At 36.2% G+C, this 25,354-nt stretch overlaps 1 protein-coding gene across 1 annotated transcript in view; it reads left to right on the top strand.

Annotated features, from left to right (window-relative positions):
- Positions 1 to 24,960, top strand: part of Cdc73 (cell division cycle 73) — a 101,349-nt gene extending 76,389 nt beyond the window's left edge. Inside the window, exons 14-17 of the mRNA XM_051147521.1 lie at positions 14,222 to 14,383; positions 16,188 to 16,288; positions 21,692 to 21,833; positions 22,658 to 24,960. Of these exons, the coding sequence (XP_051003478.1) occupies positions 14,222 to 14,383; positions 16,188 to 16,288; positions 21,692 to 21,833; positions 22,658 to 22,694 (442 nt within the window). The 3' untranslated portion in view covers positions 22,695 to 24,960. The remainder of the gene's footprint in view (positions 1 to 14,221; positions 14,384 to 16,187; positions 16,289 to 21,691; positions 21,834 to 22,657) is intronic.
- The last annotated feature ends 394 nt before the right edge of the window (positions 24,961 to 25,354 follow it).

The following is a 25,354-nucleotide window of genomic DNA, read 5'->3' as shown; positions in this document are numbered from 1 at the left end:
TTATATTTCTTTTTCCTTTCTTCCCTCTAAGCCCTATGGTCCTACATTTTCTTTATTTGGAAAAGAAATTGCTCCATACACTATCATTCTTTTCTCTCTCCAAACCTCCTCCCAGGTCCCAGGTCCTGCTTCCTTCTCATTTACCCAATTTCACTATTTCTCTCTCCTCCTCCCTCCCACCTACCCTCTTTCTGTCAAACAATGACACAAATAAACCCTACACAAAAGTGGAGACCAGAATGTGCAAGCAAAGACTAATAAGACAAGAAATACCCAAATAAAGCAAAATGAGCCGTAAAGTTTACAAAAATAGCATTCTACTCCTGGGAAAGTGACATACCCTGATGTGTGTTTAATATACCCAGCAAGACTCCATTGGAGAAAATGAATTTTTCCTTTGCCAGTAGCTATAATTTGCAGATAGTTTCTCACTTAGGGAATGGAAGTACATGTCCACTGCCCCCCCACAGCACTGGGACCCCTTCTTTCTAGCTTAAACCTGCTCAAACCCTGTGTTGGCTGCAGTGGTTTCTGTGATTTCTATATGTGTACCAGAAACGTGTATGGAAGACAAATTCCTTGGAGTCACCCATCACCCAGGCTCTCACAATCTTTCCACACCCTCTTCCACATGCGTCACTGGGCTCTAAGGGGAATAGGTATGAGGAAGACATCTTATTTATGACTTAGTGTTCCAATGTCTCACTCTCTGAACATTGTCCAGCTGTGGGTCTCTCTGTTAGTTCTCATTTACTGGAAAAAGAAGTGTCTCTAGTGATGGCTGAGTGAGGCACTGATCTATGGATAGAGCAGAATGTCATCAAGAGTCTGCCTTAGTTGCCTCTCTGTTGCTGTGATGACATACCGTGACCAAGGTTACCTTTAAGCAAGCATTTAATTAGCGGCTTGCTTCCAGTTTCAGAGGCTTAGTCTTTGACTGTCATGGCTGTCAGGATAGTGTCAGTTGGCAGGTAAGCATGACTCTGGAGCTGCACTAGCTAAAAGAGCTCACTTCTCATTCCATACGTTTCAGGTAGAGAGAGAGTAAGACCTGGCTGTGTGTAGGCTTTTGAAACCTAGAAAAGTCTACCCTCAGGGACACACCTCCTTCAACAAAGCCACACCTGCTCTAACAAGGCCAAACTTCTTAATCCTTCCCAAACAGTTCTAAAAACTGGGGACTAAGCAGTCAAACATACGGACCTATGGGGACCGTTCTCGTTCAAATCACAACAGAGTCATTCTATTGCTCTATTCTTTTAGCAGAATACTAGTTTTAGGTTTTCTCCATCTATTCTAAGGTGCTTGACCACTCTAGCAGTTTGATCTTGATTTAACTTTGATAGATCCATAAATTTATTCACTTCAAGGTTTTCTGGTTAGTTTGTTAGATTTTTAAAGTATGTATGATTCTGTGGATTTGTTTGGTATCTGTTATAATGTACCCTCTTATCTCTCTCATTTTATTAATTTGCATCTTGTTCTGTGTCTTAATTCATTTGGTTAAGGGTTTATCCATCTTAATGGTTTTCTCAAAGAACCAACTCTGTCATTAAGTCTTTGTTTTTGTTTGTTTCTATTTTATTGATTTAAACTAAATTACATTATTTCTTGCTATCTATACTTTTTGTGTTATTTCTTCCTCTAGAGCTTTCAGATGTGCCATTTAGTTACAAACATGAAATCTCTCCTCTTTTTTTTAATGTAAGCACTTAGTGGTATGAACTTGCTCTTAGCACTGCCTTCGTTGTGTCTCTTGAGTTTTCATTTTCATTCAATTCTTTAAAAAAAAAAATTAGCCGGCGGTGGTGGCGCACGCCTTTAATCCCAGCGCTTGGGAGGCAGAGGCAGGCAGATTGCTGTGTGTTCGAGGAGAGCCTGGTCTACAAAGCGAGTCTAGGACAGCCAAGGCTACCCAGAGAAACCCTGTCTCAAAAACAAAAACAAAAACAAAAACAAAAACAAAAACAAACAAACAAACAACATTAAATTTCCTTCTTCATTTCTGTCTTGACAGGTTTTTTTTCTTTCAGTAGTGAGTTTAGTGTCTGTGTGTTTGTATAGATGTTGTTGTTGTTGATACCCAGCTTTAATTAAGATGGTGCTCAAGCAGTATGCAAAGTGTTCTTCCTGGTTTTTGGTTTTGTTTTTTTTTAATGTAGACTTCTGGCTTTGAAAGTCTTCATTGGAAAGTCTGGTGTCTGCCTTTATATGATACTTGGTCTTTTTCCCTATTAGCTTTAATAGCTGTTCTATGTTCTCTACATGTAGTATTTGGTTTATTGTGTGTTACGAGAAAATTTCTTATCCTGTCTGTTTGGTGTTCTATATGCTTCTATAAATTATGTATGTTGTAGTACTTTGATAGGCACTTTCTTCCTTAGTTTGGGGAAATATTTTGCTGAAAATATTTTCTGTGCATTTGATCTGGTTTTTTCTTCCTCTGTCCACATTTTTTATAGATTTGATTTTTTTTTTTTCATAGTGTCCTTAAATTTCTGGATGTTTTGTTCTCTTCTTTCTTTTTTCTATTTATTTCTTCCTTCCTTCCTTTTTATTCATTTATTTATTTATTTTTTGATTTAACATTTTCTTTGAGGTAACCATTTTTGTTTAACATTCTAACTGTTCTGTTTTGAATTTTTTTCATTTCATTCAATTTATTTAAAAAAGGTTTAATTAAAGGATTTATTCATATCCTCTTTAAGAACCTTGAGTGTATTTATACTTGCTATTTTAAAATGCTTGCCTTCTGCTCCAGCTATATTACAACTGTGGTGGCTGTGGAGTCCCTCGGTTAGAGTGTCTTACATGTTGGTAGATGGTAAAAAGGAATGGAAATAGACTAGGAGCAAAGGATTACTGGCTTCTGGTAGAAGCATATTGTCTTGGTTGTTCATGTGTGTCTTTTTGTGTTTGTGTCTAGGCACCTAGAATTCTGATGTTTGAGGTGTTTTTTGGTACTGATATCTGGTGTTGTCTTTGTTGGGTGTGTGTTCTGTTCTCTGGCTAATGTTACCCTTCTTGGATCCTAGGCAAGTGTGGTGGCTGTGGAGTCTTGGTTAGAGTGTCTTGCATGTTGGTAGGTGGTAAAAAGGAATGGAAATAGACTAGGAGCAAAGGCTGAGGGCACTGTGGGAAAGAGCTAGGGGTATTGGGTAGGCATCAACTAAGGGAGTCCCCAAGAGTTGGGGTGTGATAAGAGGAAGGGCTTCTACAGTCAGGATGCAGAAGGGATAAAGATAGGTTTGGAGAGACAGAAATGAAAGGGCTAGGGGTACCTGGGTCTGTACTTAGAGGTGGAGTCTCCAGTGAATTGAGTTGGGGTGGAGGAGTAGCTTTTGCAAGCCTGAATAAGTTTAGAGAGAGTGTAAAGAAGGACAGGAATGATAATTAGGCAATCCTACTACTACCTGAGTTTCAGCCCTGTTTGGTCACTGAGGTCCATGGTCGAAAGTGTTTCTGGGGATTGGTGGGCGATACAAACGGATAGAGATGGCTTGAATGGAAAACTGAGAGGGTAGGTGGAAAGAGCTAAGCTGAGTCTGCACCACAAAGAAGAGTCTCCGTGGGATGGAGATGGGCTGGGAGCAGGCTCTTCTGCAAGCTGGCTGCCATATCACTGAGAGTGAGACTGGAGAGACTGTAATGGAGGAGAAGAAAGATAGTGAAAATCACCTATCTGAGTCACAGCCAGGTCTGGCCACTGGGGGTGCTAGTAGAAAGTAGTTCTGAGGATTGGTGGGTGGTGACACAAAGAAAAATGGAGATGGGCTGGAAGGGAAGGCTCATTGTGTAGTTGTTATTGACCAAATATTACTTATTTGGTAGAAAAGAATTTTGTCTAATAAAAGCTGAGGTAAAAGTGTACAAAGTTATATTCTTTATTGTCTGAATTCTTTAGAGCAGTGCTTCCCAACCTATGGGCCCTGACCCCTTCGGGGTCTAACAACCCTTTCACAGAAAGTCTTCACTAAGACCATTGGAAAATACAGGTATTTATATTACCATTCATAACAGTATCAAAATTACAGTTATGAAGTAGCAACGAAAATAATTTTATGGTTGGGGTCACCACAATATAAGGAGCTATATTAAAGGTCACAGCGTTAGGAAGGTTCAGACAGTTTGAGGAGGATACTCTTCTATTAGCTTTTTTATGTTTTGTTTGTTTTTTTGAGACAGGGTTTCTCTGTGTATTCTTGGCTGTCTTGGACCTGCTTTCTAGACCAGGCTGGCCTCAAACTGAGAAATCTGCCTGTCTCCCAAGTGCTGGGATTACAGGTGTGCACCACTGCACCCAGCCAATTAGCTTTTAAAAGGAATCTTTGTGTTTTCATTTTACTTGGAAACCTTGAGGAGTTTCTAAAACAAACTCAGGTCCTTTCTATGGATCTCCCTACCAGGAGGATGCAACCTATGGGGAGCATAGTCATCTGACTTAGCAGAAATAGAAGTTTAAAAAGTACAAATGAAACATGTCCTATCTTATTTACAAGTGCTTAGCTTTTGAAGAACTTAGTAGCCTCTTTCCATTTCTTCTTGAGAGTGATTACATTCACATTTATGCTACATGTGTTTTAATAAACACATGCATTCATGTTAATATATATTCAGTAAATCTCACCCTTTCCAACCAACTCATTCTTACATGTTAAGTATTTGGTAGTATATTTTTATTAGTATTTTCCTGTATGTTAGTGAATATGAATAAGTGTCCTGCTGAATTACTGTGAGTTGCTTGTTTTGGGTTTTGAAAAGGTACAGGCTGACCTTGACTTTCTGAGTAAGCAGGGCAGGCCTGGAACTCTATTTCCTAACTGCTAGGATTACAGAGGGGGGAAATGGTTTAAGTAGTTTTTATGATAACCCTCATTGACAAGGTTTAAGACTATCTCTGACTAAGTGATTTCAGAATGCTAATAAGTTAATGAGAATCAACATCTCAAGGGGTAGATTTTTCAGAGTCCCTCCCCCCCCCGGCCTCCTCCTGCCCCCCCCCCACCCCCCCCCCCCCCCCCCCGTCTTAACCTTATTGTTAATGTGGGTATGTAGCTTACACATTCCACAAAACACAGCTAAGTTGTTAATTTAATGGTATGGTGTAATAAATGCTTATTATTAGGCTTATAATTATTATGGCAGTATTAGTTAACTTGCTTTCACAATTAAAGTCACAAACACCTGCTATGTTTTAGAATAGCCTTATCAGCTGGGCGCATGGCAGATATTAACTCCTAAGCTATCTTCCATTATATCCCAGCCTCCGTCCTATGCATTCTGATTCTAATCTATTTGGGCTACCTCCCATTCTTCATCCCCAAACACTTGCTAAGGTTGTTCATCTGGGCCATCTCATTCACGTGAGAGTTACAGTTCTTCCTCTTAACCCATGTAGCTCCTTTCTACCCCACGATGAAATTTTAGGATATTTTCTTCTCTCACAGAGTTTCATATATAAGAGAAAGAAAGAGGAAGAACTCAAAATACTGTATTTGAGAGGATAAGAGAAGTGCTGTAGTTAGTCACTGGATGGAGAACAGTGGGACTACAATGTATTCATAATGGTTTTTGTTTCTCTAGTAAATGGAAGTTACATATATAATTACATTGGGTACCTGGTGATTTAATCTTAATGGTTGCCGTAAGTTTGGACTGTAGTTTCTAGGTTTTAACTCCTTAAATAAAAATAAAATGTTTAATTTAGCATGCAGAATAGTAGATTTCATTATGACATTTTCATATGTATATGTCATATTCTGTTGTGTTATTGTTCCTCTTCCTTTATCGCTGTACTACTTGCCACTTCCTGCTCATCCTGTTCTTCCACTAGACAGTCCACTCTCCTGCTTTCACGACACATGATTAGTCTCCTACATAGTCACTCACAGCCATCTGTACCTGGATGTCCAGGGATGTAGATAGTCTCTTCTCATCTCCACAGGCACCAACATGTAATGTGTATTAGTTATTCTATTACAGTGACAAATACCATGACCAGGGCAGAAAGTGTTGAATTGTGTTTATAGTTCCAGGAGGTTAGAATCCATGATAGTGGAGCAAATAAATGTCTGATAGCAGGAAAGCTAAGAGCTCACATCTTGATCAGCATGTAGGAGGGAGAAAGAACACACTGAATGGCAGGGATCTTTTGAAACCTCAAAGCCTGTCTCCCGTTACACACCTTCTGCTACAACACCACACTTCCTAATTCTTCCCAACTAGTTCCACCCCTTGGGGACCAGGTATGGTTAACTATTAAACCACCACATGTGAGGTGCATATGTGTATGTGTGAGCAAACAACAACAACACACACACACACACACACACACACACACTTTTCATTTTTTCTTTAAAAAGAGATTATGTAAAACAAAACCCAAAATGAAGGGAAATACTGAATAAAACCATGAGTTTAAAAATTATGGTACGAAATTAAAATGGAAAAACCATCTTCCTGTGAGCTTTGCTGTTGTAAAACCTGTATTGCTCATGTGTACAGTATCTGCTAAATCTATCTTTATTTGAATAGCTTCCCCTCTTTGTGTAACAGGATCCTGTGCTAGCCATACAGCTTTGTTATTTATGGGCTGAGCCAGTTGTTTCATCCTCCAGCGACTCCCCAGATGCTCTGGGTTTGCTGGTATTCTATATGGAGGTTGCCTCCTAAATCGGTTGGAATAGTGGAAAGTAACCGCAACCCTGAGCTTTGTCTATATAGCAGAGCATCTGACTCTGCACTTTATAATTTCCTAAGTATTAATCAGCCAATAGCGGGTGTACTTCAGAGATGCTGGACTATGCAGCAGTGAGGGCAGGTAGGTGACTCCAGAGGTTGGTCCACCTGCTGGTCTCAAGGTGGGTCAGGGCTGGAGGATAGGACCAATCTGTGATTCTCAGTTGATAAACTTGGCTTCCAGCCTCTAAGGGCAGAGGTAGGCCTTTAGCTGTCTGGGCCCACTCTTTTCTTCCTGCACTTTTTAGCTTACGAGATTCTATTCCTCCCTTTTCAGATGGTTCGTAGGGCTGGATATCATTCTTGTCGTAGCATGTTATATTTGGATTCCCTGACTCCTGGTTGTTCCTAGTCCTCAGTGCTGCTTACCCACAGTGTTGGCTTGGTTTTAAGTAATAGGGTCCCTCTTAAGCTGGTGCCCAGCTACTACTCTGAATCATGTGGAATGGCAAAATGGGATTCCTTCTCAGTGGTGATGTGCCCTGACGAGGGATCACTGTCTCACAACTGGATTTGAAGCCTGTGAGTACTTAGGCTTCTCTTTTGGGTCACACTGCCAGGGTATTTTGTCTACCTCCACTCAACTTCCCTTTTAGAAGGGGTTTCTGTTTCTTCACTCCCTCCTATAGCTATTTGGCTTAGCTTCTTTTCAGCACGCTGGTTTTTTATTTTATTTTATTTTATTTTTATTTTTATTTTTTTTTAAAGGCACCTTTAAGCTGGACTATAGTCTGTTCTTGTACTGTCTTTTCTTAAGGGGTCACATAAAGGCAAAGGTTCTAGTTTGCTGTCTTACCCAGAAGTCCCTGTCTTCAAAACAAACAAACAAACAAACAAAAGCCTCACAAATCTGAACATGGCTTTAAGAAATTCTGGATTGAAGGCATGTTCTTCTAGAGTGTGTATCTGCCTGTCTGTCCATGTTGGCTTTTTAGATATTCTGAGACTACTTAAAGTGATCAGTTGATTATTGCATTTAATTCTCCACTTAAGGATTTCTGGTACATTAGGGTAATATAAGTTTAAATTCATAGTGATGTTAGGGTTGGCCATTGGCTGACAAATTATCTGTAAGCCTTCTTTCCACCCGAGCTGTATAGTCACATCAAGGTAGATAAAATTTCCTTGCCATTTGAATGAAAACAGTTTTTCCCCCAAGTCCATCTTCTCATTGATTGTTTATTTCTTCTGAGATTCTGGTTGCATTCCTTTGGGTAAATGGTAAAATGTAACCCATAGAAGTATGTACCTTTCTCTGGCAACATCCATGCCCTTAATTGGCTGTCATTTTTTTGTTTATTTATATTTTATCTAGTTGTTCTAGCTGCTGACAGTAAGAGGACTGTATACTGCACGATACATTGCATCATTGCAGCTGGAAGTTTATAGCACATACTTTATACTTAATGTGTTCTATGCATACTGTGGTTGATTCCTCTTCCAGAGGCACCTCACCTGATTAGGGGCCAGTGTATTTCTTACATAAGTGTGAACTCTGCCTGAGGAGAAAGTGCAGGATATGTCTTTCCAGTTTAGCTATCAATGGATTCTTTGTTTTGGAGTATATCAACAATAGAAAGTATTCATCTTTATTTAACCAACATTGTTTGGTGCCTAAGTTAAGAGGTTAAAATTTAATGATAACTTATTTGGAAAGGTGGCTGTGTATATTGAGTTTGTTCATTCAAGAAACAGCTAACATACCAACCTTTATATAGATAAATCAAAAGTCCAACTTTCTCTGATAATAATTTGTCAGGAGTCATTATTTGCAACTGTTAAAATTCTTCTAGCAATTAATATAAAAAGTCAGCTTCAGCTTCTGTTATACTATATGTTAGTATAGTGAAAATACTATGTCTTGTTATATTTTACAAACATGAATGACATCTTGATAGAATCAAATCAAATTAAACCCATTAGTTATCAACTACTAAACACTTTGCCTACCACTTCTCATATGTTATGTTGTATAAATGAGGATGTAATTTTTCTTAATGTTTATTAACATTTTTGGTTTTTCGAAACAGGATTTCTCTGTGTAGCCATGACTTTGCAGACCAGCTGGCCTCATACTCACATGGATCTGCCTGCCTCTGCCTGCTGAGTACTGGGATTAAAAGGGTGTGTCACCAAGTCCAGCGTGTTTAATGTTTTTTAAATGAATAGCAATAGTTGAAATTTAATGTTTTCTACAACTTTGTGATCTAGAAAGGATATAGACTGCCTAGTTTGACCCACTCAGGAGAACATCATTAATTAATAAGCAAATATAGTCTTTCCATCATTGATAGTCTGTGAAGTAGAACATACTTCTGTTGTCTTTAGTTCTATTTTTCTATTTCTACAGTTTTCAAGTAAATTTTGGATTCTTTGGTAGTCTGGGCTTGTTATATTCTATAGCTAATACTATAGATATACTGTTTAAAGCTAAACTTTAGGTATTAAGTAAATGAAGAAAAGGGAAGGATAAATATAATGGAAAAATTGGGAAAGTAGAGACTTGACCTAAAATTCAGCATTTGAAAGTGTGTGTGTGTGTGTGTGTGTGTGTGTGTGTGTGTGTGTGTGTGTGTGTGTATGAGTCTAAGAGTAGCATGTATATTGAACTCAACTTTTTTTAAAAATATATTTTATTAATTTATTCATATTACTTACATCTCAATTGTTATCCCATCCCTTGTATCCTCCCATTCCTCCCTCCCTCCCATTTTCCCTTTACTCCCCTCCCCTATGACTGTTCCTGAGGGGGACTTCCTCCCCCTGTATATGCTCATAGGGTATCAGGTTTCTTCTTGGTAACCTGCTATCCTTCCTCTGAGAGCCACCAGGCCTCCCCATCCAGGGGATGTAGTCAAATATGGGGCACCAGAGTTCGTGTGAAAGTCTTAAGGTCATTGTTTAAGGTGTAGATTGTAGTTTCCATGAGGCTGCCATGTACTTGATCTGAGGATTGTTGTACTCTTTGTAATTCGGGATTTGGTGACCCTTAAAGCTCCTTCTAACTAATTTTTATGCGGTATTCATCTTAATATGGCTTAAGTCTAGTATTTATAGTTTGAAGAAATAGCAAAATATTAAGTTATTAGCCTTACTACAGAAGAGCCAGATGATTAATGGACCACACTTTTAGGATAGATGTGCCCATTGTTTTTTTCTTCCATATTTAAATCATTTCCCTCATTGTTTAATGACTCATTGTAGTTGATGTCTCTCCTACCAGTTGAGTCAGCTGGAGACTTCACACAATTAATGCATAATTGAAACCTCTGTGACACAGTTACAATATTGGCTGTAGCTAATAGTTCAAATTGGCATAGATTCTGTTTGGCTTTATATGAAACTAAGAATTCTTCTATCTGTAACCCTTCAGTGATAAATGAAACAGAAACTAGAACTCATTAACCTTTAGCAGCCTAACTTTTAACACTCCTAACAAAATGAAGCTAATATTATAGAAGTGTCAAGACTGTTTGTTATCTGTCAGCATGCTTGAGAGAAGGATCGTGGGACTCAGGGTTATATAGAGTGCTTAGATGCAAATGTTGTTCTGGCCAAGGAAATGCTCAAAGGAGATACATGTAGAGAATACTCCTTGCAGTCACTAAATGTTCTTCCATGCGTACCTGTAAGGAGACTGCTAGGGCCTGTGCAGTAACTGCTGGAAATGAAAACAGGCTTTTAACTGACCAAGGGTGGTTCTTATTCTGAACAACCGCAGCCAGTGAAAACAGTATACACTTCTTTTCCTTCTTCCTTCATTAAAGATGGAGGCATGATGGCACTTACTACCCTTTGTTGATGGAACCTACTGTGATTATTTTAATGATCATTTATAACTTGCTCTATTTGTATGTGGAAATCCTTTTTTGCTCCACCCTATCTAGATTAAACCTATCGATTGTTATTTTTAATTTCTGAAAGGGTTATTTTCCTGTGAAACTTTGAAGTTCTTGTGAATATGGGAATACTTCAGAAAAAAAAATAGCTAAATAAGCACCTGGAAGCGTTACCAATCTGTTAACAAATTTAAATTCAGTTCTAGGTTTTGAACATGCACATAATGTTCTAGGTGTCAATACTGTTTTGAGTTATTTTAGTTACTAAGGTAGGGGTAACAAGCTTGGGGTAGGGAAATTAGAATGGGTTTGTTTGTAACTTGACATTCCAGTGAACTTAATCCTAGAGTTCCAGAGTCTGTCTGAGGAAGGAAGTTATTAGATCCCCTCCTTTGAGTAGGATTTGAGCTTTGCTTGCAATTGTAGGAGCACAGTGAAATGTGGAAACTAAGCTCAGACTTAAGTGGCTTGCCAGTTTCTTCTATGACTACAGCCTACTTTTTGAGTTTTTTCCTACCTTTGAGTTCCCTGCTTAATCTTTGCCCAAACATTCTTTATCTTTTGCTCTATAAGACAGAGATGTCTTTATGATTTTTTTTTTTAGACTTCATTAATACTTTTTAGGGTTTATTTTTTATTTTGTTTTGAATCATTGTTCTGTTTACCTGTATCATACTGTCATGTCATACTAGAAACAGGAAAAAATCTTAAAAGTCATAATTTATACTCATGTCATTGTTCCTTATACTTTTAAAAATGCCTATAAAGTATAATTGTCATTATGTTTGAGTGGAAATGAGAGCACACAGGAATGTTGTATTAGTTACGTATGGCAAGGACGAAATACCTGAGCAAAGTAACTAAAGGTAAGAAGGGTTCATTTTATCGTACAAGTTTGAGAATATAGTCTCATAATGGGGAAGGGTTTCCTAGTTTGCTTTCTATTGCTGGTGATAAAACACTGTCTAAAAGCAGCTTACAGGAAGAAAGGGTTTATTTGATTTGAATGTCTCAATCAAAGTCCACCAGGAAGGGAGATGAGGGCAGGAACTCAGATGGGACTGTAGACACAGAACTGAAGCACAGTCCTGGGGGGCTGCTGCTCAACGGCTTGTTCTCTGTGGGTCGTTCAGCCTGCTTTTTATGCCAGCCAGGACCCTCTGCTCAGTGTGGCACCATCCCCCTTGAGCTGGACCCTCCTCTTCAGTCAGTCATTATTCAAGAAAATATCCTCACAGGCCATCTGGATGGAGAACATGAGGTGTGGGGGGAAGGGGAGACAGAGAGAGACAAAGACTGGCTAACTACTTGCATTTTCTTTTTCTTTCACTTGGGACCCAGCCCATGAACGGTTACTACCCACAGCTAGTGTGGACCTTCCCACCTCAAATAACCTGTCCTTATTTATTTTCTATTGCTCTATTAAACACCATAATCAAAGTCAGCTTGGAGATAGAAGGGTTTATTGTATCTTACAGGTTATAGTCCACCACTGAGAAAACTCAGGGTTGGAACTCAAGCAGGGCAGGAACTTGAAGCAGATGCCATGGAATAATGGTGTTAGTGGCTTACTCTCTGGCTTCTGCTTGCCAGTGTTATTGTACAGCACATGGCTCTTTGCTTAGGTATTGAATTACCCACACTGCACTGCATCCTCTGAGTTCAGTTAGCAGTTAGACATGTTGACAGGCCAGTCTGATCAGGCAGTACCTCAGTTAAGACTTCCTCATATAACTCAGGGCTGTGTCAGGTTGAAAGCTAACCTAATCTGGCAGGCTTCTTGTTTTTGAGGCCATTCTCCATCCTGTTCAGTTGACAATCATAAACATTCAGCATCACAATCTGGAATAACATGGTTCTATCTAAATAAATCTTTCAGACTGGTTTTTCCATTTATCCAGTGTTGGCACATACCCTGTAGAACATCATGTCTGGAGTGAAAGTTGAGAGATGGTAAATTAAGTGAATTGCTATTTCTTTAAAAAAGAAAGAAAGAAAGTCAGTTGTAAAATTATAAATGTAGTACCACTTTGAATAAAGAAAATAAACTCTTAGTGAAATATACATGGTTTATATTTAGAATTAAATGCTTTAGTCAATCTCTAGGAACAAATTTAAAAATTGGTAGACTAGGAGATCAAAGCTGGGTATAAACTGAGGCAAAGAAAAGCATTTTAGTCTTGCTGGAAAGAACTCTGTTTTGTGTATCTGAAACATGAGATCAAGAGCACAGAGACTCACCTGTGTGTATATGTTCTAACTTTTAAGCTAGTGTGTTGCACTTTCACATGCAGACTTGCTAGATGCCTTTGTTAGTGTCTCCTTTTGGTTTAGAATTGTTTCCAGCAGCATATAAATACAATATTTTAAATAGTAAGCAAAGGACCAAGTGACTAGTGAATATGAAGGCAAGTCAATTCAGACAGCTTTATGAAGTATTTCAAGGCCCCCTAACCAAGTATTGACTGCCACATTCTCTTTTACACTGTTAGTCTTTTTTACCCTTTAGAAGCGCATACTCTGAAGTGAGTGATTGCATTTCCTAATGTAATTGGAGAGGCTAAGTCATGACTAATAGACCATGGGTTTGGATTATTATTTTATTTTAAAATCAGAGTGTTTGTAAATGCTTGCACATTAGCATTTGCAGTGCTATGACAGACTACTAGGCAAAAGCATCCTGGGTTCCTTTTGGCTCACAATCAGAGGGGATAGTCTGTCATGGTAGAGAGCCATGGCAGCAGGAGAGTGACAAGTTGTATCTGAAGACAGGAAGCAGAAGGAAATGCTGGTGTTCTGCTTGCTTTTTCCCTTTTATTTCATCCCATGCCCCAACATTTGAGATAGTGGTGTCCGTATTCCAGCTTGATCTTCCTTCAGTTAAACCTTTCTAAATTGCTTTCATAGGCACATCTACAGGAGTGTTTTCATATAGTTCTAAGTTTAGTCAAGTTGACAGTAACATGCTAACCATTCATTATAGCTTGCAAAACACTTATCAGGTTCTAGAATGGTAGTATCTCTTCAAAATGTTATTTTTATAGTATATCTTTTGAGGGGATGATACAGTAGAAAATTGCCTGCCTAGAGTTTTTAAGTACTACTGTATGATTTGTGTGTGTGTGTGTGTGTGTGTGTGTGTGTGTGTGTGTGTATAGTGGTGTTTATTAGAACAGACTTGGTATATGCTGATTTTTCCTATTTTAAAATCGTAAAAGTAGCACAGAAGTTTGATGTTATTTTCTAATTTTTCTGAAACATAACAGTGTAAATGTATTCTTTTAAAAGTGTCTCGTGGAATTTCAGGATGAATTGAATCACCTAGTGAATAATCCTGTCTAACCACATAAGTGTCCTCCTTTTAAAGACCTTTGGATTTATCATCATGTTTTCCTCTAATTAATAGCATTTTAGAAATCAAATTAGTGTTACAACTACTGAATGTTCACTGATGTCTACAGATTGTTTATACATGTACATAGGGCACACCTGAAATACTGCTTCTTTTTGGTATACTCTCCAACTGTTAGGATCTACACATAAAGGCAAACATTTTAGCATAAAATATTAACATTTCAAAAATTATTTGAAAATATATTTTCCTCGTTTATCATACTGTGTGCTTTTTCTCTACTTTTCCAAAGATTTGTCCCATCAGATGAAAAGAAGAAACAGGGTTGTCAACGGGAAAATGAAACACTAATACAGAGAAGAAAAGATCAGATGCAACCAGGGGGCACAGCAATTAGTGTCACAGTACCTTACAGAGTAGTAGACCAGCCCTTGAAACTTATGCCTCAAGACTGGTAAGATAACCCTTCCTCCCTCATGGTCCTCCCTCATGGCCTCCCTCATGGTCCTCCCTGTCCTTTCCCCATTCTCTCTGCATTAGTGTTTTGTTTCTAAATGTTGTTTGAATATTTATTTTGTATTTGTGAGTATGCTAAGGTATGATTGCAAGGGTCAAAGGGCAACTGCAGAAGTTTCTTTGTTCCCTTTACTACAAATGTCTTGGATCAGACTTAGGTTATCAAGTTTAGTAGCAAGCACCTTTATGTGCTGAGCCATCTTGACTGTCCATTTTTTAAAATGACGTAAGTATACAGATTTTATAATGGATTTTAAATAGATAGTATCTTGGAAAAGTTATTCACATATGAAGATCTAATTTGGACATAATAATGCTCACATTCTAATACTATCTTATTCTCACAGGGTATAAGTTAACATTTAATTTATTTAGTACTGTGTTGTACTATTGAATTTTTTTTTTAAGTTTGGGGCAGATATTCCACAGAAGGGAATATTTTACGACTTAATTTTAGCTTCAAAAACTTGGAGAAGAGTAAGAATTTAAAATTTGTTGTTTTTCTCAGTGACTTTGCTAGGTGTGTGTGTGTGTGTACTTGACCTCACTCCAATTTAGGGTTGAAGGCAGAGCAGCCCTTTTGCTTCAGCTTCCTGAAAAGTGGTGATTGGCAGTAATTCCACACTTGGCTTACTACAGATGTTTCTGTTGAACAAAGTACCTCGTTAGTTGTCTTGCTAGATGTATAGAATTGTCACCTAGTGCAGTGCCTATTGGTGTGTAGTATGAACACCTTTTAAAGGGCGGCCTCTTTCCATTGTGACTCTGAGGTGATTATTCTCCTTATGGATCAGTTTAAGTAGAACTCACTATCCAGTGTCCAAGATTAGTCATTATTCTCCATCCTTCCCTCCCCTTCCCTCCACTTCTTCCTTTGCTTTCAGTTTAGTGGATGGTTCTCTAACATACCCATGTATTTGTCTCATCTGAAAATGGGGTAGAGTAGTATTTACCTCACCGGAGTGTTTTGAAGAAGAAATGTGTTAATAAGATTAATTTGTAATGTGCTTAAAATAGTTTTCTCACATAGTAAATATTGTAGTAAATGTTACTAATGGTAACTAGCCATCATTGCTTTGTTCCTGACTCTTGTGTGCTTCTAAACTGCTTATGGCAGTACTTAAGTTTTAATTAAATACTATGAAAAACAATTAAATATGAGGACCTAAAAGGAGATTTGTTCTTTCTTGGAAAACTAGTTTGTATAGCTGAAACAACCAAACTAACATTTAGGGTAAATAAAATAGTTGTCTAAAGCTTGGAAAAATAAGAAAAGTTAAAATTTTTTTATACTCAGATTTCTTCCTAAGGAACCAGAACATAAGAAAGTAAGTCTTGGAGTTTCATAAATGGCTGGAGCATTCCTATAATATAGTGTTTCAATTAAATTTAAATAGTTAATAATTATTTTAATTTTAATAACTTCTATTTAAAACCATTTTGTTCAGTTAATCAGCTGCTGATCCTATTCCAATCTCTAAGTAGATCTACTTAAACGGGAAAAAAAAAAAAAAGATTACAAAGATGACAGAAAACTAGTATGTTTGCAACTATTTCCAGAAGACTTAGGTAGGGCTGTGAGGATGTCTAAATGTGCGTGCAGTATAGGACTCAAGGTTTGTATCATAACAACATACTAACAGTCAAGTTAATTATTTTTGTCTCACCAAGAGGACTGCTGGGAAGATTCACATGACTATTATGAGATAGTCTCTTTCCCACTTCCTTTTTTCTGCTTGTAGGGATCGGGTTGTAGCTGTTTTTGTGCAAGGCCCTGCTTGGCAGTTCAAAGGTTGGCCATGGCTTCTACCTGATGGATCACCAGTTGACATATTTGCTAAAAGTAAGATTCTCCATATATTTACTGCTTATTCCATATACAGTTGGTTTTAAAAGAAAGAGCCATTTGTAAGTCACCTTGCAAATGAGTGTATTAAAAGATTGACATTAAGTAACATACAATATAATCGTTAACCACTGGTTGGCTTTTTTGTTTGTTTGTTTTTGTTCATTTTATTTTATTTTTTTCAAGACAGGGTTTCTCTGGGTAGCCTTGTCTGTCCTGGACTTTGTAGACCAGGCTGGCCTCCAATTCACAAAGATCGCCTGCTTCTCCCTCCCTGAGTGCTGAGATTACAGGTTTGCATCACCAGGCTCAGTTTAACCACCCGTATTTTTAAAGCTAAAAATACATTAATGTTTTCTATGTGGTTGTATATAAAAATGAGTATTGCCTATATGATACATTGCTAAATATTTTAGGTCATTTACATTATCAGTTTTTCATTATGCCTGTTCATTTTTATTAAGATTGATAATTAGCTTTACACAATGTACATTGTATAAATTATTTTCAGTGTGATATTTCTACAACTGCATATATCAAGTAATAACTAAGTGCTATATATATTGATCTTTGCTCAAAAATATGTATAGCACTAATTTAAAATGTCTAGGACATTTATCAGCTACTGCACCTGGGATTCTTACCTGGATTGGCCTTTTCTTTTCCTTCAGTTCTTTCAGCTTAAGTGTGCTGTCTTTGGAGACCCTTTAATAGTGCTTGTTTCTTGGCAACTTCTAATTTTTATATCTTTACTGGAAGTCTTGTCTGGCAAGAATGCAAATACTATAGTAGGAGCACTCATTCATTCATTCATTCATTCATTCATTCATTCAGTTTTGAGTTTTCAGCATAAAAGAACACCAGGCACACAGAGACTTTTTAATAAATATCCTATGAATGAATTATTTTATATAGATTAAGTCTCCTGTTGAACATATATTTGTGTAAGTTGATATTCTACATTATGCGGTCTACTTGGTAGAAGGGATATTTCATCTATTAATTAGCTGGGTGCCAATTAAAATACTAATCTTAGTAAGATTAATTACAAATTATTGTCATAAACAGGCACTTAATCAATGACAACTTATTGTCAATATAAATTATACAATTATGCTGACCAGACATGTTAGCAACCCATTTTTGTTGGTAATCGCATTCTATCCTAAAATTAAAAGTTGTAATAATTTGTTATTTTAATCTCAGCTTATTTTCAAAGATAAATTACAATATTGCTATTTTTATGATAGCCGTGTATGCCATTTTGAGTAATGCATAGCGTTGGCACATAGAAAGTTAAGCATATAGAGAGGGTGGAAATTTGATGAATTTGTTAGTGTAAGTACCTGATTCTTCTTTGAAAATCTTGCCTGTTGACTAATGTTTAAACAACATTAGGTTATCTTCAAGATATAAAGACTCTGAATTTTATTAGAAACACAGTGCATTTATTTCCATTGTTGAGATTATTATTCTTCCAAGGTAGATAAGGATGTAGAAAATTTAGCAGTAATCAGTGATTTTTCTTTCACATATTGTTCTTTCTCTGCATTGTTGCTTTTGTCCTGGCTCCTTTCTGGCAGTGGTTAAAAGTGTTCTCCTTCCGCATTTAAAGGAATCACAAAGCAATCCATGGACTTGATGTCACATCCTCTTTTTTGCAACTGTTCTTTGAAACAGTTATCTCCACAACTTTGTGCTCAGGTCTCAAACTACTATACTATGGCTCGTCCACTAAAGTTGTTTTTCCCCATCTCCCAATATTGGATAGTCTTGACCTCCTCTCAGAATTTTACAGTGTTGATGTATTTCTTACTTTTTAAAATGACTGTTTTCAAGTACTGTGTGTGTGTGTGTGTGTGTGTGTGTGTGTGTGTGTGTGTGTGTGTGTGTGTGTTTGTTTTTCCTGGCATTTCTCTTTAAATTCTAAATACCCTCTTAAGGAAATCTTGTATTTTTAGTTGTTTGTTTTGTTTTGTTTATTTATCTACATATCTGTTTATTTTTGGTTTTTCAAGATAGGATTTCTCTTTATAGCTTTAGCTGTCCTGGAACTCACTCTAGGCTCACCTTTTCAGTTTTAATCTCTTTCTCACTTTATAAAAGTTATGTCTCTTAACTCAACATTGTGAGAATGTCTGTTTTACTACCTGATAATACTTAGTAATGAATATTCTGTTGGAATGTGACTGTCTGTTCCAAGTGACATCAATTAATTGTCTTACTCTCTTCACCTAAACTCTTATCCCTAGCTTAGCTTTTTCAGTGATCTACCTAAGCTGCAAACTTAGTACTGTATTGTCTTTTAGCTCTTAGTGCTTGTCCTAGTTTCTTTTATTTTGCTGTAATAAAAACCTCAACAAAAAGCAGCTTAGGGGAAATGTGTTTGTTTCACCTTATAATTTCAGGTTACAGGAGGTCAAGACAGAGCCTTCATTTTATAGCCATTATCATATCCACAGACAAGAGCAGAGAGAAATGAATGCATTCATGCTCACTTGGATGCTACTTGTGCTCACTACAGATTTTCCACACTTACACTTAGGACCTGTTGCCCATGAATGGTGCTGCCCGTAGTGGGCTGGCTCTTTCCGCATCAGGTCACTTAGTAACAAAGTCTGCCTTAGACATGCTTACATGTCAGCCCAGTATAGAAAAATCTCTTATGAAGACTCGCTTCTAAGATGATTCTAGTTTGTTTCCAGTTGATAAATTGACATTCACAGTACTTTCCCCAGTACTACCTTTTTCCACATCATAATGAACATAGTAGAGAATTTAATTACTTGTATAGCACAAGAGAAACCTGAGAGGTTGGGGGGGTGGTATTTTCATGGGCTGTAGTAATAATTAACACAATATTGCATAATTATTGAATTAAAATTTAACAAACATACTAGATTTTATATAAACTGAACTATAAAGTTACCAAATAAAATCCTTTCAAAAGTATAATTTGAATTATACTTTTGAAAGTATAATTTCAAAAGAAAAATAAATTTTTTCTTTTAAGTAGCTGTATATATTTGTTGATTAAAATTATTTTATTCCCTCTGTTTTTGGAATGCGAGAATTGAATCCTAGACTTTTTTCATGCTATAGGCAAACATTGTATCTTAAGCTCTCAAGATTTTAAAAAAGATTCATATTTTTATGTATATTGGTATATTGCTGCATTTATGTTTGTTAAAAAAAAAAAAAAAAAAGGCATGCCACATGTGTGCCTTCTGTCCATGGAGGCCAGAAGAGGGTATTGAATTCTCTGGAGCTGGAATACACAGATGTTTATGAGCTGTCATATTGGTACTGGTAATAGAACCCAGATCCTCTGGAAGAGCAGACAATATTTTTGACCACCATGCCATCTCTCCAGCCCCATTCCTCAAGATTTTTTCATGATAATCTAGGTAAAAAATAAGTAACAGAAAAAAAAAAAATATTGTTAAAGGGATTATAGGATTAAGGATTCAGGTGAATCATTTTATTTAAATGTTTTTCTATCTCAAAAAGGCCCCAAAGAAACAAAAACACTAATATGCGATAAAACAAACCGTCACAAAGGTTACAGTCAGAATCATTTTTAAAGTCACTTGTTTTCTTTTTAGGAAACGTGACAACAGGTAATGATGGTGATAATAACATTTGTGCTGTGGGAAATATATATGGGGAACAGCATTTTACAGATGTGTTCCTAAAACAGAGCTCCATTCATCTAACACTGACTATGTGATGACCTAAGTTTTATCATGGTATGAAAAAGGATGATAATTTTTTTCATTTGCTTTAGCTCTTGTGTTATCTTTTAATATTGAAAATCATACCATTTCACTTTCTTGATCTTTTGTACTATCTATCACATTTGAAATAAAAACAATATGTTTTATCTAGACCATTGCCTACCTCAAACACGTTATTTATTTATAAGGCATTCCAAGGGTGCTTCCATGGGAAGACCTCTAGAAGCTATTCGGTTTTGTTTTCCAGTCTGAAATCTTACATGTATACTGTCTTTGCAGCCCAGCTTCCTACTTGTAGGTCACTCCTCTAGAAGGAGGTGTCCTGTGTGCCGTGTCCACACTAACCCTCACACACTGTTGGTGCTACCCTGTAGTGCTTCATTTTCCTCACTCCCACTGTTTGCACATTGCATATTTATTTGGTTACTGGCTACTAGAATATATATTCTGCAAGGATGGGAAAGTTTATGTTGGTCACTCTTGTACTCTTTATAGAATAGTTCACCTTGTGTGTAAGTACAGTACTTAACTAAATTTAGCTATATTTACCACTATTTTTTCTTTTTTCTCTCGTATCATTTTTTAAAAACCAAATTGTATTTTGCTTTCTATTGTTGTGATAAGCACCATGACCAAAAGACCATGTGGAAAGAAGGGGTTTATTTGACTTCTGTGTCCTGATTGCAGTTCATTAATGAGAGAAGTCATTGTTGGGGCACATCAGGACAGAAACAAAGCTGGAGCAGAGGTGGAAACAGTGGAGGAAAACTTTTTCCTGGCTTGCTTTTCATGGCTTGTTCAGACTGCCCAAAGATGAGCAGGGTCCTCCCACATCAATCATTAATCAAGAAAATGCTCCCCCAGACTTGTCTGCAGGCTAAGCTTTTTTCCCCCCACATCATGTTGACAAAAACTTACCAGCATTTGAGTCATGTTAGTTTTCACTCCCCTAGTAATTTCACAAGTATTTGTTATTCTGGCTATGTTTCTTCTACCCAGTTAAAGAACTCCTTTTTTTTTTTTTTTAAATCTACCAAATATTTTGTAATGATTTTCCATATTGCTAGAATTCTAGACTCTGTTATGGACTTCCAAGACCAATCTTACTCTGAACGTTTATGGTCTTAATCTTTTGTTCCTTATCTTTCTTTCTTTACATTTATTTATTTCCAAGACTAAGCTGTTTTCTCTTTGAGCGTTCTTTTGATGACCCTGTCACTTTGTTCATTGCTTGCTTGATTTTTCTTTCAGTCTTAGGTTAAATATTGCTGCCTATACAATCCTTTTCTGAATTCACAGCTTGTGAATAGGTCATTCTTTTGTGTCTCTGATACTGTACTGCCCCTACCATACTGTATTTGAATTGTCTTTTTGTTTTTCTATTATTTTTCACTGGGCCATGAATTTTATCTTACCTTATTTGGCATTCCAATCTCCAGTAGCTAACTCGTATCAGCCCTCGCTGTTTGTTGACTTGGAGTGTTTCTGATAGTGCTTAGCAGCTGTTTCAGAGATCACTAGTCATAATGTTACTGTAGCTTCAGTTGGTAGTAGAGAGATTTCATTTTGTATTTGTCTCTATATTCTTTCAGTAAAGTATTTCTACAATTTCGGCTATAATTTTAATAAGAATGTTCTTTTCCCTTCCCTGTTCTCCATATAGTTAAAGCCTTCCATCTCAAGTATGATGAAGTTCGTCTAGATCCAAATGTTCAAAAATGGGATGTAACAGTATTAGAACTCAGCTATCACAAGCGTCATTTGGATAGACCAGTTTTCTTACGTTTCTGGGAAACATTGGATAGGTAATTGTGTTCCTAAAAATATACTCACATATGCTTTAGTGATTTTTTTTTTTTCAAATCAGAATTTAAAACCTTTAAAGTTATGAGCTATATTCTGTAACTCCTTGCTTTCAATATTGTCTGATTTGAAGCCAACATATAATTGATGATTGACAAATACTTTGGTTTATTGACATTATATTTAACTGAAGAACAAGTTTAGAGTCTGTTAGATGGCATACTAAACTCTGAGTGAGAAGACAGAGATTTTGTGATCTTGCTCTTATGAACTACATAACCTTCTGACCTTCATTTTCTTTCTGCTCACAGAGCTTAGAGTCAGGTGACCCTGAGCTTTGCAAACTCAAAGCTCATGAAAGAAATTAAACTTCTGCATATATTTGAATTACTAGTATAGAGTTCTTAAGTCCTTTATAAAAAACAACTGTTCTATAATTTACAAATAAAAAAACCCAACAAATTATCATAATTAATACTGTGGGCTCAATTGTGTTCCCTGATAACTATAGCTTGTTTGATATCTCACTGGATTGTACCACTTTTCTAAAAATCATGAGGTAACTTTATGCCTATAACTGATAGTGTGTAAAGACACATGCACTTCCAGTAAGCTCTGAGGTTATAGAATTTAATGAGAAATATGTTTGCTTACTGTTTTTCAGAAGCTACAGATACACATTTTTCAGTTGCTTAGTAAAAACAGTATTTTGTCTCATAGTGATTTTAAGTTATAAAAAAGAAGTAACCTTTTTTTACATGAAATGTTCTTAAAATTTTTATATTTGTTTTATCATCATAACCCATTATTCTATTTTTTCCCCCAGATACATGGTAAAACATAAATCCCACTTGAGATTCTGAATCATTTGATTCCTCCTTTTCTGAAAACTTGGATTTTAAAGCATGGATATAGCTTGATCTACAGACTGAAACCCAAGCTTTATGAATTCATCAAGAACTTGCAAATGAAGAAGGTCACAGAGCAGTCTTTTGTAAGACCTTGTTTGATGCTGTGTGCTTCAAAGGGGCAATGCCTCCCATCCATACAAGCAAACTTTTTTGGCTTACAACTATTTTTTTAATATTAGCCTAGTCTGTAATGGAAATTGTATATTTTGATAGAAGTTTTTTCTCTATTGGTTAAATTAGCATTACTTAAAATTTGTTTCTTTAGAAATAAATACAGGTTATAAATGTGTGTATATTTAGAAGTTATTAGGCTCTTTAAGCCATCTTGCTTCTGATTTTTCATTGCTCTATGATTCCTTTTACTGGAAAATACTGTCATGGAGTGGTATTAAATTTAAGGTTCTAGAACTTCAAAACCCCATCAAAGGGAAATAACTATTAAATCAATTGAAAGTCAGCCTGTGTGTATACTATGTCTATACTAACTCGTTTAAAAAGGAATAATGAAAAATCAAGAACAAGTCTTCTGTTTCAGTAACTGTTCAGCCTTTTCAAGATTTCTTTTGTAAATGAATACATTTAATGAATGTACATTCTCTTTGTTGACTTTGATGATTTTAAACTTAAAGTGATATATTTCTATCTGGGATGTGTTTCCACTTGAAAAGAAATCTCAAAAGACAAAGATTAACGTGTAATAGGTTATAGTGATTTTTACTTGGGAAGCTGAGGTATGATTTGGGGAATTGAGTGTATGTCAGCGTAGTTACAGTGTAACTTGAGCCTCTTCTAAGTCTGACTTTGATTCTTATTTTATATGCACGATAAGATTTTGAGTCTTCTATTTGTACACATGTCAACTTGGGACTTCTTATCTTCCAGTATCCTGAAATATTGATAAATTCCCAGGCACCAAAGAACACATTTGCTTACGTGTCTGAACAGAAACAAGATAAAAACACTGGTATTTTTATGTGTGTTCAATGTGGTATAAAATATAAAAACCTATATTTTAACTTAGTAAAAATATTTTACTATTTCTCTACTTTAGACAGAGTGTTGCATCCAAGCTGCAGTGAATGACCGTGCTCCTTGAGTCTTTTTACTACTTAAGAGGAATGTTTATTCTTTGGAACTTATTTTGCCATTAGAGCTGTTGTTGACCATCCCAGCTTGTATGTTGTTTTCCTCAGTGGCTATCTCTTAGGTTATCAGTTGGGGGGAGGGCAGTAAAAACATTTAGCTCTTTCTTTTATTCAGGTGAGGATGCTTAGTCTCTGTAGAATTTAATGCCATCATAAAGACAAGAAACAATTATTTATCTTATTAACTTACCACAAAAGTCCATTATCTGTAAAAATGGAAAAGTATTTATTCAGGTGGAATTCAGGGGTCTCTCCAAAAGAACAGCTAGTGTTTTAACTGACTTCAGCACATTTGTAGTCTCAGTGAATTCTACCCACAATTTCCCCTTTTTTATATCCTCTTCTTGATGGTAAAAGAAAACTCACTTTGTTCACAGAGTATCTCAGCATACAGATCTATTCTTATATTATGTATGGAATAAACTTTCTCCCTAATGAAATAGTCAGTGACTCAAATCTGAAATACTTTAATGTAAAGATTACTTGTTAGGACTACTGCAAAGGACATAACTACTACCTTTCTTTGAGGATGTTTGCTACTTATTCTTAGTATCTGAAGTTTACTTGATAACAAAATATGGTTAAAATTAATATCTTCTTTGAACAAGGTTTATTTTTCTATTTAAGTTTGCTTTGTGTATAGTATAGGTCTACTCTGTAACATTAGTAAATCTAGAACTATGCTTTCCATGTATCCTGAAATCAGGTCCTTTGTGTGCACTAGCATTTCTTGTTTTATTTTTATGATTAAAAGAAAAAAATTCAAGTAAGCAAGGTAATGAGTTTCATGATAGCATTTTGATGGATACATGTCATTTTTACTTTGATCTTTTCCCACGCCCTACTGTTGTCCCTAGCTCTCTTGCCTTTATTTTGCTTTTGTTGTTTCTAGCACATCTTTCTCTTTTTCTTCTTTACCCTTCCTTAATAACTCTTCTTCCTTCTGCATCATAGTCTCCTTTCTTTCACTACCTACACACAGACATGTACATAAATTTTAGTTTTTTTTTAAGCCTCGACATTTTGGTCCTTTAAGTAGGATTATAAAATTTTATAATGGTTAATTATAAAAATAACAGGAAAAAGTAAATTTTAAAATTCCACCGTGCTCAGCCAATCATTCATTATTCTTTTGTGACTTAGTTCTACAGCAGTACCTGACACAGTGCCTTTCACATTTAGGCATTCAGTAGGTATTTATATGTGTAAATGGATGATATATTTTTAGATTAAGTGATCCAGTCCACAAAAACAGTTTTGACTTCATTTGATCTTAGAATTGAGAATGCAGAATTATAGGGTATGAGAAATAATTAGATAATTTTCTGAAAATGAAGTACACTTTAATAAAGTTCAGCTTGCCTTTAAGTTGTTAATAGAGCTATTCTTGCCAGCTTTGTGTAAAGAAAGGTTCTCTGTTATTTGGAGTCTCCTAAATAACAGTAAGGAAATGTATGTAGTTTTTAA

The sequence above is a fragment of the Acomys russatus genome, chromosome 6 (genome assembly GCF_903995435.1).
Source record: "Acomys russatus chromosome 6, mAcoRus1.1, whole genome shotgun sequence".
In the NCBI taxonomy this organism is placed as follows: Eukaryota; Metazoa; Chordata; class Mammalia; order Rodentia; family Muridae; genus Acomys; species Acomys russatus.
The sequence above is the reverse complement of the archived record's forward strand: the minus strand, read 5'-3'. Positions and strand labels throughout refer to the sequence as shown.